The sequence below is a fragment of the Silene latifolia genome, chromosome Y (genome assembly GCF_048544455.1).
Source record: "Silene latifolia isolate original U9 population chromosome Y, ASM4854445v1, whole genome shotgun sequence".
Classification (NCBI taxonomy): domain Eukaryota; kingdom Viridiplantae; phylum Streptophyta; class Magnoliopsida; order Caryophyllales; family Caryophyllaceae; genus Silene; species Silene latifolia.
Window position 1 is genome coordinate 68,965,094 of NC_133538.1, and position 13,664 is coordinate 68,978,757.

The 13,664-nt window shown below is 37.5% G+C and overlaps 1 protein-coding gene across 1 annotated transcript; it reads left to right on the forward strand.

Annotated features, from left to right (window-relative positions):
• Positions 1 to 5,237: 5,237 nt before the first annotated feature.
• Positions 5,238 to 5,630, forward strand: LOC141628283 (uncharacterized). The gene has a single exon (XM_074441445.1). The coding sequence runs from the start codon at positions 5,238 to 5,240 to the stop codon at positions 5,628 to 5,630; it is 393 nt and encodes a 130-aa protein (XP_074297546.1).
• Positions 5,631 to 13,664: the final 8,034 nt, after the last annotated feature.

Sequence of the window (13,664 nt, forward strand, 5' to 3'; positions counted from 1 at the left end):
TTTTGTTTGAAGTCAGAACGAGAGTCATAACCTAATCCAAGTTTATTAGTGTTCTTAGTTTGATTAATCAGAAAGTTTAGCACAGTACCACTACCTTCCCATTTAGCAACCACATTTCAGGCATTACTCAAATCGGTCTCCAAATTCTTAATTTTCACAAGTAGTTTCTTATTCTTATCAAAGTGAGCGTCATAATAAACATTGAGTCTATCAAATTTGGAACGGATTTCAGAATAAGTGGTTGAACTAGTAACATGTACTATTTTAATCTCATCTAGTTCCTTAGTTAAAACATGGATCTTATTAACAAGAGACTCGTTATTGGCAGTAGGTTCAGAATGAACAGTCTGGTCGAATGTTCGTTTAGTTATGTCCTTCAGATCACGTTTTATGATACGGTCGTTATGTACCAAAATAAATACCTAAGTACTACTAACAGAAGTTAGCGGTAAGTAGGGTCGATCTCCACAGGGAGGCAAAAATGAGATTTATCTATTTTAAATTAGTCTAAGAGTAACGGGGGTTTGAGTATGATTTCTAAACTAAGAGAGGTGGCAAGAGAAATTGAGCAATAAAAATAAAGGGATTTACAATAAAGAGAGAGAACTAGGATTGTCGGGTCACCAATGAATGTCAGATAATTGCAGCTAAGGTCACAGATCGGTCACTTGTATCGGTCTAAGGGAATCCAGTTTATGATCCATTTCGCTAAGCCAATAGTTGGATGGACGTCGTATCGAATGCCAAGATCAAAGCAAGCCCATATCCTCCTAGCAACATCACACTTCCGAAACAGATGTTCCTTTGTTTCCACGACCCTCTCATCATGATTATAGAGTTTGAAATTATGATCCAAATCAAAGTTCCTTTTGGCAAAGTTACTACCAACCGATAGGGGGTCAGTAATAATTCTCCACACGAGAATTTTCCACATAGGTGGTCCTGGTAATTGCCACAACCTACTTTTACAAAAGGATCGATCATCATTATCCAATCTTGTCTTATCCTTGGTCGAGCCATTTCGCTCCATATAGGAATTTTAAATAATGCCATAGCCGCTTTTGACACTATATTCACCTTTATTATTATGTAACCAGAACACTTTATCTGTCATCTGCGATCCACAAATAGGCATGGCTAAAATTCTACTCGCACTTTCCTCCGCGAAGAGTTATCTCACAAGGTTATGGAGTCCCAATTTATTTTCTGACTTTGTTCGGTGCTATAATTAACTCCTATATATGTTGAAATACAAATTCTCATTTAAGACAAGCATTATCCGTCATTAGCATAATATGGGTCAAATACATAATCACATACTCACATAAATGGTATTGACTATTGACTTTCAGTACCATCATCTCATAAGTACAAGGTCAAACTTACCCATTTTATTTTCCATTGCTTGGAGGTATACATTGTATATTCCGTATATGAGAGGGTCGTACTAAAGCCCAGTACCACCCGATGATACCCTATGAAAATTCGGTTGGAGAGTGAAATAATGTAACATATATCCCATCTTTAAGATTAGAGCACCACAATGTCAGAAGATGAAGAGCATCTATTTTATTCTATGATTACTCTTAACTTACATAGCAATGCAATGTTTGATGGCGTTTTGTCCTATTCTGAATGCATTTTGTCTTAAATCACATTTACTTCAAGATGACCTTATGCAACCATATAGTGGAACCTAGAGTTTTAACCTTTCTCCTTAAACTAATTATAGTTAATCTCCCTTAAATTGATGGTAATACTTAACCTCCGTTTTAAACAAGAATTTGCGAACTATTTAACCTTAAGCCCTGATGAGTTTGTGTATTTTGAAATAGCTGCAACCCTGCAAACTCTACCTTCCAGTAGGGTGTTCATTCGCGGTTCGACTCACCGAACCTCTAATTTAATTCGGTTAGCACATGGTTCAGTTCGACAAAACTCCGAACTTAAACCGCAAAGTTAGAAACGGTTATAAACGGTTCGGTTAACCACTTTAAACGGTTATTAGTGGTTCGGTTACCGGTTAACCGATAATCGTTGTATATTACTTTTTTTTTTTCAGTTTTCGTTAATTTTTTCTAATAGTTTAATTAAATTTTCATTATATACTTTACCTAACAATAAAGTTAATAAGCTAAACTTTAGCATTAATCAATTTAAGAAATTTTAAATTTGGATAAACTAAGAAAATTAAACGAAAGAACAATTATTTATATAATATTTGGGGGGCGTTTGGTACGGGAAAGGGTAAGAGAATGAAATCAAGAAAGGGTAAGAGAGGGAAATGAATGGGATCACCCATATTATACTTGGGTGTTTGATTGACAATTAGAGGAAAAGGGAATTAAAAGCCAGCATCCACAACCTCCACCACCATTACCCACCACCTACCACCATTATCTACACCGGCATCATCACAAGTAGCGGCGCCGACGATCTTCCTCACGGTACCCCAAGACGAACCTAATCACCGCGCCTAAACACCTTATTCATTCTAAAAAATCCACCACAACCCTTTGAAAACCCCTCCCCCACCCCTTATTACACCAGATTTGGTGTGACCGGCGTCGGGCGGTTGTAGTGGTGTGGCCAAGGAAGGTGTTGGTGGTGGTTGGTGGGGTAGGAGAGTTACTGAAGGTGTTGGTGTGGTGTTTAGTGGTTGAGGATATGGGGTAGCGTGGACAAGCGGCGTCGCTGGTGGTGGTTGTGTCGGCGCCACTGGTGTTGGTTGTGTCGGTGTGGTGGGTGTAGGGTGTAGGTGGCAGTGGTTGACGGTGTGAGAGGGTGTGGTGGGTGTTGGTGGGAGTGGTGGAAATAGGGAGTAGGAGGAAAAAGGGATTATGAGGTATTAATTATGGTAGAACTTTTCTAATAATAGAACTTCCATTATTATCTTTTAGAATTAGAAATGCTTTATAGTAAGAAACACCAATTAAACACACGGGTATCTCTCATTGTAAATTTTTTTTTATTCCAATAATGAGTTATATGACAAACATGATGGAGTTAGAGTACAACTATAAACCGCACGACAATTTAATATTTTTTTTTTGCTTGAAAGTAGTTTGAGAAAGTTGGACTCTCTATAATCGCTCGAAAAAAGCTTCCTTTAATAATATAGATAGATAGACTAGATTTAATGTCCGTGCGATGCACGGGCCTATTTGTAATATCCTATGAGTCAATTGCTTTTGCTTCGATCGTATAACCTTTCTAATCTTTCATCTAAATAAAGTAATTAAACTAACCTTGCTTTATTTGATTTGTCTTTTGATGATTTATGCTGCTATATTTAAACTGACCGTTTCATTTATTAACCCAAACTAACTTTTTATGGATCAAACCTAACTTTAATTCGAGACGTCAATACGTTAATACTCCCTCCATTGCACTCAATCATATACACATTTGTTTTATGCACATATATCAATGCTCGTTTTCTTTTGTTCACGTCTTTAGCTAAAAATTATAAAATTTGATATTCACAATGGACTTGGTAAGATAATTTAAACAAGATCTCACATGACTATCTTTTATGCTATATATTAAGAGTTTTAATGAAGATTCTCCTCACTTATAAATAGTGTCCAAAAAGCAAACGTATAGAATTGATTGAATAGAGGAAGTATAAATTAACCAAAAAAATTGTAGGTTATTTTATACATAGGAAAGTAAGAGTCAAACTTTCGAGTAGATTTAATGGTTTAAACTGAGTATGATTATGAGTTTTATAAATATTGTTATCAATGGTATAACCCATTCAAATGCTCGGCTAAGTCGGATATGATAACAAAAAAAATAAAATTATATAAATTTTACGGTTTGACATATGCAGGAGTTATCTTTTAAATATAAGGCTACCACTTATGTGGTGCGGGTCATGTAAAGCTTTCTTCATCAATACTCCCCTAGCAAAACATATATATCTGGGTCGTACTTCACAAATTAGAACAATAATACATTTTAGATATGTAACGCTCTCAAAATCTTGTCTCAAACGGCCTTAAGTCAGGACGTACACATAACAATTTAGTTATTGTTAAATTTTAAAGGGATCGGAATTGTAAAAGGCCTTACTTAAGTCTTTTAAGTAAGACCTACTCGTAATACATACGGTGATACGGAGTACATCTATTAGAACACTTATGTATGACTGTATCAAAACTGATCTTTCATCAATTGATTTCGATATAATTTTAGTTTTACAACCATGATTTTGATTGCTACACTATTTTATTAATTTATCAGGCCACCTAGTTTGATCAACAAATACTAAAGAAGTCATATATTATTTTGATTTGTGGTATTGTTAAAGCTTTGATCTTTGAAGTCTGAATTCCATGTTATTATAAAATATAATACTATAATTCTGAACTTTTTGCACAAAATATTTCTTTATGCTTTTATGGCTCTCTTGTCAAATTCTTAGCAAATCGTCTACTCATCATCGTGGGACAAATATTTACGTACGTACGAAACTACTATGCTAGTAATGTTCTATATCTTCTTCTAATAAATAGGATAAGAGAGTTACGGAACGAAATTTTCATCCCTTCCTAATAAGAAAACGAAAAGATTATGCTCACTTTTATAGCTATGATAGTTTTACCACAAGACGAAGAACTTGGTATACTCAAATTTTTGTATACTTGCGGGGTACTTAATAATCTGTAGCATACAAAAACTTAATAATCTGTAGTATACAATTTTTTTTTGTATATTGCAAATTGAGGTACGTACTTGCAAATGGATGAACTTATAGCTATTAACCTCATAATTGTAGTAGCAATTTCAGCTACGTGTTTGCGGGGTTTTGTTATTGTGACTGTAAGATTCTTATATGCATCTTCATTCGTTTGAAACTTTGCGTCGTTTGCCTGCATGATTAAGATAGAGTGTAAAAGTTAAACCAATTAGGCAAGACATATATATTTAATTTACATGTCGGAGGATGAATACGTGAACGCGGGAATGATTAAAATTAACTAATTATAAATTACTATTGAAAATTAAAGTTTATTCTCACTAAAGCATACGTTGATTTAACAAACCATACTTACTAACCTAAAACTAATTGTTAGATAATAACCGTATATATGCTAGTCAATAGTCAAATATTGTGTACATAATATTTGACTATTGACTAGCATATATACGGTTATTATCTAACTCTTTCGAAAAAGAGGAAGGCACAGGGCAGGAAACGGAATAGATCGAAATCTATTCAGGCTGATACCATGACAAACGATACTCCCCCACACAAAACCGGTTTGCATCCTGTGTTTACCGTGACCAATATCCAGCACAAAGTTCATGTTCTTGACGGCACGAAGGTGATGTATGCATCGTGGGTTCGCCTATTCAAACTTCATGCTCGAGGGTACAAGGTTTTGTCTTACATTGATGGGACGGCTGCCCCCAAGGAGACGGATGCTTCTTATGAAGCATGGTGTGAAGTCGATGCTCATGTCCTCCAATGGATATACGGTAATCTTAGCGACGAGATCCTACCCCGAGTTCTTGAAGATGAATCCACAGCCCGTGCGGCTTGGGTTCGAGTCGAAAATATCTTCAACAACAACAAGGGTGCTCGTGCCGCGGCCCTCGAATCTGAATTCAATGCTCTTTGATTGGCCAATATGCCCTCGCTTGAGGCCTACTGTCAACGCCTCCGCGAGATAGCCGGTATGCTAAAAGATGTTGACGCTCCTGTTACTGACCGGCGTCTTTTTATCCAATTGGTACGTGGCCTACCATCGGAGTATGACACCATCGCGTCCTTCATCAATCAGTCTTCCCCTAACTTCGAAACAGCACGAAGTATGCTGGAACTCGAACAACACCACAAGTGTGGTAGTGAAGAGCCTGCCACTGCCCTTGCCATTCCCCCTGCAGCGGGTGCTGATTCGTGGCCCGACACTACATCAAAGGCCACCTCCTCGGGTCCACCACGTCAGTCCCACGGTAATTCTGCTTACCCTAATAATAATAATAATCGTAATTATCGTCATAATAATAATAACAATAATAATTCTAATAATAACAATCGTCAAAATGGCAACCGTAACAATAATAATAGTACTTCCTGTAACTCATCTCCCCAATCGGTTGCCCCACCTATGCCTCAATGGCCTACTGCCTGGCCGTCACCATGGACACCTCCTCCATGCCCGTACCCTACCTATCCCGGCTGGGTTCAGCCTTGGCTATCTCATGTCGTGCCTGCATCACGTCCTCCTTATCGTGGTCAGACTCGTGCACAAGGTCAGGCCTTTCTTATGGATAACGAAGCTCCACAACCTACGGACCTTGCCCAGGCTTTTCAAGCTCTCTCTGTCCAATCGCAATTCGACCCATGGTATATGGATACGGGTGCTTCTTCACACTTGACATCTCATCAAGGTATGCTTACTTCTCCGTTTAATACGAGTACAATTCGGTCCATCTATATTGGTAATGGCACTAGTAGTCCAGTTACGGGTTCGGGCACCTCCAAAATTCCCAATAATTCCCGCTCCCTACACCTTCGCCATGTCCTCCACACGCCTAATATTATTACAAATCTGATCTCTGTTCGTCAATTTACAAAGGATAATAATGTTAGTGTTGAATTTGACCCATTTGGCTTTTCTGTGAAGGACCTTCCGACTGGGAAACTGATTTTGCGGAGTGATAGCGATGGCGAGCTCTACCCCGTGTCCACCCCATCATCCATGAGTCCATCCAGCACCTCCACAAAAACGCCTCAAGCATTCCTTATTCACGGCCAAGATGTGTGGCATTCCCGACTCGGTCATCCCGGGTCATCTATTTTGAGTTTATTGAAGTCACGTAATAATTTTAAGTGTAATAAAAACAACTCGTTGGACACTTGCTCTTCGTGTCATATTAGTAAGTATCGTCGATTACCCTTTTCTGAATCTTTGTCTCAAACTATAGCCCCGTTTGATATTATTCACTGCGATCTATGGATATCCCCTATTCCGAGTAAATATGGTCATAAATATTACATGGTCTTAATCGATAATTTCACTCAGTTTGTTTGGGTCTACCCGCTTCAATTTAAATCACAAGTCTTCGACAAATTCCTTCAATTTAATAGTTTTGTCAAAACTCAATTCAATAGACAAATTAAGTCCTTTCAATGCGATATGGGTCGTGAGTTCGATAATAATTCTTTCCACAATTTTTCGACAAAACATGGACTTGTATTTCGTTTTTCTTGCCCTCAAACTTCGTCACAAAATGGCAAATCGGAGCGTATGATTCAACGCTTAAACAATATTACTCTCGTCCCCCTCCAACATGCTTCACTTCCACCTAAATATTGGGTTGAAGCTCTCCATGCCGCCACCCACCTCCATAATATTCTTCCCACATCCACTCTCGATTTTCGCACCCCCACATCCGCTCTTTACCTACGCCACCCCTCCTATGATCACTTAAGAGTCTTCGACTGCACATGTTACCTCAACACTTCCGCTACCCGTCCTCACAAACTTGCACCTCGCTCCACCAAATGTGTCTTTCTCGGTTACCCACCCAACCAACGTGGTTACCGTTGTCTTGACCTCACCACTGGTAAAACCCTCATCTCTCGCCACGTTATTTTCGATGAAAATCAGTTCCCATTTGTAGAAATAAAACGGACCAAAACTTATTCTTACTCGTTCCTCGACAACCCATCAGATACCCCCCATCCCTCGGTTTATGACTCCATCGACCCCTCACCAAACACCCAACCATCACCCACTGACCAGCCCATCCCCACGGAACCTACCACACCTACCACCCCTGCCTCCCCTACTCGTCATTCCCTTCTAAACACCCTTGCCTCCACTCCTACCACTAGCCCCGTCACCACTCCCCAGTCCACGTCCAGTGCCTCCCCACCTATCCAGACCCCGCCCAACGCTTCTGCCACCCTATCCCCACCTCCACCTCCTCCACCTCCACCCCCACTTAAACTACCCACTCACACAATGTCCACCCGTGCAATGCACGGTATCTTTAAACCTAAGGCTTTAACCGTATCCTCTGACATTTCCCCATTGCCTAAATCCCCTCACCTTGCTCTCCGTGGCCGTAACTGGAATAGTGCTATGCAGGTCGAGTTTACCGCATTACGAGATAATCATACTTGGGACTTGGTTCCACGACCCACAAATGCTTCTATTATCCGTTGTATGTGGCTGTTCTGGCATAAATTTCATGCAGATGGTACTCTTGAGCGATATAAAGCTCGTTTAGTGGTCAATGGCAAAACGCAACAAGTTGGTGTTGATTGTGACGAAACCTTTAGTCCGGTTGTGAAACCTACCACTATTCGGACTGTGCTTAGTCTTGCCGTCTCCAGGTCTTGGCCTATGCATCAGTTGGATGTTAAAAATGCTTTCCTACATGGCGACTTGGAAGAAACCGTATATATGCACCAACCACCGGGATTCGTTGACCCCTCCCATCCGAAGTATGTTTGTAAGCTCCGAAAATCTCTTTATGGTCTTAAGCAGGCTCAACGGGCCTGGTATCATCGGTTTTCTACATTCATTTTATCCAAAGGCTTCAAGAGTAGCGTGTGTGACTCCTCTTTGTTTATTTACAAATCTCCCAATGCAACAGCCTACTTGTTATTATATGTTGATGATATCGTCATCACCGCTTCCACCCCTGCTCTAGTTCGCTCCATCATCTCCTCCCTCTCCAAAGAGTTTGCAATGACTGACCTCAGATCGCTCCATCATTTTCTGGGTATAAAGGTCAGCCGTAATTCTCATGGGTTATTTTTATCTCAAGAGCAATACGCCAAAGATATTGTCATCCGTGCCAAGATGAGCTCGTGTAAACCGAGTCATATTCCCGTGGACCCGAGATCCAAATTGAGTGCTGCCACGGGACCTCCAGTTGATGACCCATATCTTTGTCGCAGCTTGGCCGGTGCCTTATAATACCTCACAATTACTCGCCCCGATATATCATACGCAGTCCAACAGGTTTGTTTGTTTATGCATGATCCTCGTGCCCCGCACTTTCAATTTTTGAAGCGAATTATTTGTTACCTTCAGGGTACTCTTAATCATGGTCTTACCCTCAAGCCCTCTCGGTCAATACACCTCACAGCTTACTCCGATGCTGATTGGGCCGGTTGCCCCGACTCACGTCGTAGCACATCCGGATACTGCGTCTTCTTAGGGGATAACCTCGTCTCTTGGTCTTCTAAACGACAAGCTACAATCTCTCGATCAAGTGCCGAGGCCGAATACCGGGGCGTTGCAAATGCAGTCGCTGAAACTAGTTGGTTGCGAAATCTGTTACTCGAACTTCATGTCCCAATTCGTCGATCCACACTTGTTTTTTGCGATAATATATCGGCTGTCTACCTCTCTGGTAACCCAGTTCAACATCAACGAACCAAGCATGTCGAATTGGATATACATTTTGTTCGTGATAAAGTCCGCCTTGGTGAAGTTTGTGTACTTCATGTGCCCTCCGAGTATCAATATGCCGACATCTTTACTAAAGGGCTCCCTCGTCCTCTCTTCACCCGGTTCCGTTCCAGTTTGAGCGTACAACCTGCTCCCGCTCCAACTGCGGGGGCGTGTTAGATAATAACCGTATATAAGTCAAATATTGTGTACATAGTTGTTGCTATTTAGTCTCCTAGAATATCTCTATGTATAGTTGTATAATACCCTATTGTATGCCTCTGACTATAAATATGAATGAGAAGCAACAACCCGAACTCAAGGGATTATAAACCGTTGACACTGATGTTATCTAGCTTTAGCCACAACACTAAAAGGATAGATAAAAAATCACGCAAACAAAAAACTTTCTCACAACTAATAATAATTACCAAAACTGATTATTAGACGTAAGACGTTCATCCGTTTACAAGGCTACGTAATATTCTCGATGTATGTTCAATGCAAAGTAGAATCATAAGTAATGATTCCTTTATTAATTGTTCATAGTGCCTGCAAAACAAAATCAAATGGTATGCAATTAGTGAACAAAAAAGTAAGAATAGAAAAACCAACAAACATGCATACTACTTTGTATAAACTATGAGATAATAAGGAATTATATATGCACGTTTAGGTGATTGTGTTTGATTAATATTAATATTCTCATAAAATAGTAGTTTGTAAACAATTCAATTACCACTTTTTATTGTATACTTTTAAGTAAAACTTTAATTAATTTTGGATAGAAGTAGGAGTCTCGATCTAATATCACTCGTAGGTAATTCGCAAAAACTGGACTCTTTGTAATCGCTCGAAAAAAGCTTCCTTTAATAATATAGATAGATATAAGATTAGATTATTACCTTCACATCTTTACTCTTTTCAGAAAAGTCGACTTAAGTCTCGATTGGTACCGCTTTATTGTTTCGTTCATGCCTTGCACATGGAGTAAAGCCATAGATTAAGTTTCATCAAATTAAAATTAAAGAAAATAAATAAATAAATTAATATTGAACATGATGAAACTAATATGAAGTAATATACATGGTATTTTTAATCTAATGCAATAGGAAACCAAATACATATTGGGTGTATACACTGCTAACAAAAAACAATAACTAAAGCCAAATACGAAACCAAAGGAAAATCGAAGTGAGAGCCACCGTTTACACCTGCATAAAGGTTATATAGAGTTGACATAAAATAAAATATTACTCTATAATACAAAATTCACTTGCAATAAAATTATGGCATCATTAGAATTATACTCTGCCAAATTTGCGTGGGTGTATCTTTATAGTGGTCTTTATTATACTTTTTTTGGTTGGATGGACTAATCTTGGAATTCCATAAACATTATAGATAGATAAATACATATTTATGATAGAATTTTATTAGCTTATTATTATCTTCAAATATACTTCTAATTCTAATTAATTACACCAACAACTTTATGATAGAATTTTATTAGTTGTCTACAATTTTATGATAGAATTTTGTTAGGTTAGTATTATCTCCAAATATATTTTTATTTATAATTATTTTAGGTAGTTTCAAAAGGTTCGAGTCTCTCACGTTGCTCGAAAAAAGCTTCCTTTATTAATATAGATAGATAGATATACATATATGAGTTTAGGTTTTGTATTGGAAACGGTATAATAAGATAATAAAAATTAGAACCGGTATAATAATATATATATATATATATATATGAGTTTAGGTTCATGTAGACTTTTATTTTTCTTTTAATGAAAGCTGCGCGCATCCTTATTATAAAGAAAAAAAAGAAATAATAATAATAATAATAATAATAATAATAATAATAATAATAATAATAATAATAATAATAATAATAATAATAATAAGGGTAAATTGATAATTTATACCTAGTATAAAACATTTTTTCAAATTTTATACCTAGAATAATTTTCTTTCAAAACTTATACCAAATATCCTCATTTCTTTCATACTCAATACCACATCTCATGAAATGACTATTTTACCCTTACTAATTACCCACCACCACCTCTTTAAGTCTTTTGAGTTTTGCCCACCACACTAAAACCCATTTCCACCCCATTAACTCACTTGACACACACATCCTCCCCCACATACACCCCATTCGCCACCGCCATCATCACTACCACTCATCTCAATCACCGCCGCCGCCACCACCGGAGTCGGCTGCCACCCAAGTGCCCTCCCGCCGGCATCGCAACCCCAAATAATGTCCTCCTGAAAAGCCCTCTCGGTGTCTTCCCATATCTCATAGAACCCCAAATCCTAATCACCACCTTCTACCCAATAAAACCTTCCCTTGCCACTGAATATCCCTCCTCCTACACTAAAAAACAAAAAATCTTAAACTAAGGTGGTGGGACAATGTGTTTTTTTATGGTGGGTAATGATGTTAAAAGTTTTGGGTTGATGGGTTTTTGGCAGGGTAATAGGTAATAGATGAAGCATAGGTTCGGTCGAAGTGGGGTTGTGACGGTAGTGGGGCATAGGTAAGTTAGTGATTTTAGGTTTGTATATAGTGTAGATGGGTATTGTATTGTTGTGGGTTTCGATTGATAAGATTGTAAGTTTGTGATTGGTGTTTAATGGGGTGGCATTTATTGGTGTTTAATGGAGTGACAGTATGAAGGTTCGCGGTGGGGGCCGTGGAGTAACCTGATACCGGTGGTGGTGTAGGCAGGAGGAGAAGCTGGGTTGTGGTGATGGAGTTTATGTGGTGGATGGGAGAGGAGAGGAGGATTAATGTTGGGAGGAAAGGGTGATGATAGTAATTAGCAAGGGTAAAACTGTCAATTCATGTCTTTTTTTGAGATTTGGTATCAAGTTTGGATAAAAATAACATTTTTGGTATAAGTTTTGAAAAAAAATTAAGTTAGGTATAAGATTTGAAAAAGTGTGTTATACTAGGTATAAATTATCAATTTACCCTAATAATAATAATAATAATAATAATAATAATAATAATAATAATAATAATAATAATAATAATAATAATTGGAAACTTAACAAGGTAAGAATTGGAAACTTAATAAGGTAAGAATTGGAAAGTGGAAACGGTATAAGTTAATAAGAATCGGTTCACTGTACCATGTTAAACATATAATCTAACAACGGTTATCCACAAAACCGTTTTCCAATGAGTAAAAACACAATGGTTGGACAAAACCCGTTTTAAACTAAATTATCAAACAATGTCATCATATTATCAATTTAATTATTTGTGATTTTTCAGTGTTTGTGATTTGACTAATGCATGCTCTGTAATTTTTACTTTTTCTGATTCAAAGTTGCAGTATTGATTGTTTGACCACATGTATAACAGAAAATGATAACGATTCTTTGTTAAGCTGTTATCATATTACATATATCAACAACGGTTATTTTAAAGCCGTTGTCACATTACACCAATAAACAACGGTTTTTCTTGAAACCGTTGTAAACATAGATCCACTGTGAAAACTGAAAACTTTGTGATTTTACCAATGCATGCCCTATTATTATTGGTTGTTTGACCATTATGAAGGAAAGGTAGATCTTTATACCTAACAACATACTCATATATGCTTAAATTTAATTTGTCATAAAATTAACTAATGATCTTATGCATGCAAACAAAAGATATAATAGAGGAGAAATCATGTTCTTACATTGCAATATCGGTATATATGGGCACAAAAGAGTTCTCCTTCTCTTTTGTTCTTGAGCTATCCCTTAAATGGAAGAACAAAGAACCCAAGACCCAAGTATAGGATCTCTCCCAAGGCTTTATACCCAAAGCTTTCTCTTAATCAAAATTAATATTATGAATACTAGACAATATTAATTCTTTGCATGAAAATTGAACCAAAAATCTTTATCTTTGGAGCTCTCAAAACTCACGTATGAAAATGGAAGAGGAAGTAGATGTGTTATGCTCACTAAACACTTAAAGTTTCAGCATATGATTGAATGAAATAATTCTAGTAATTATAGGCATAATAAAATAAGAAAAGCAACCTCTTGGGATTCCATTTGGGCCGTGCAAATGGAGAGGGAAGAGGAAAAGTTTATGCTCTTCTATGTTTGGTACTATTGATAATATGGATTCCATATTACATTTGTCAATTTGTCAATATGTTACATGTCATATGTCACATAAATTTGTTATGTATTTTTAACATTTTAAAAATCAACGTATTAATA

Bases quoted from the DNA above. Each gene is read 5' to 3' on its own strand.
- LOC141628283 (XM_074441445.1), top strand. From the start codon at position 5,238: ATGACAAACGATACTCCCCCACACAAAACCGGTTTGCATCCTGTGTTT.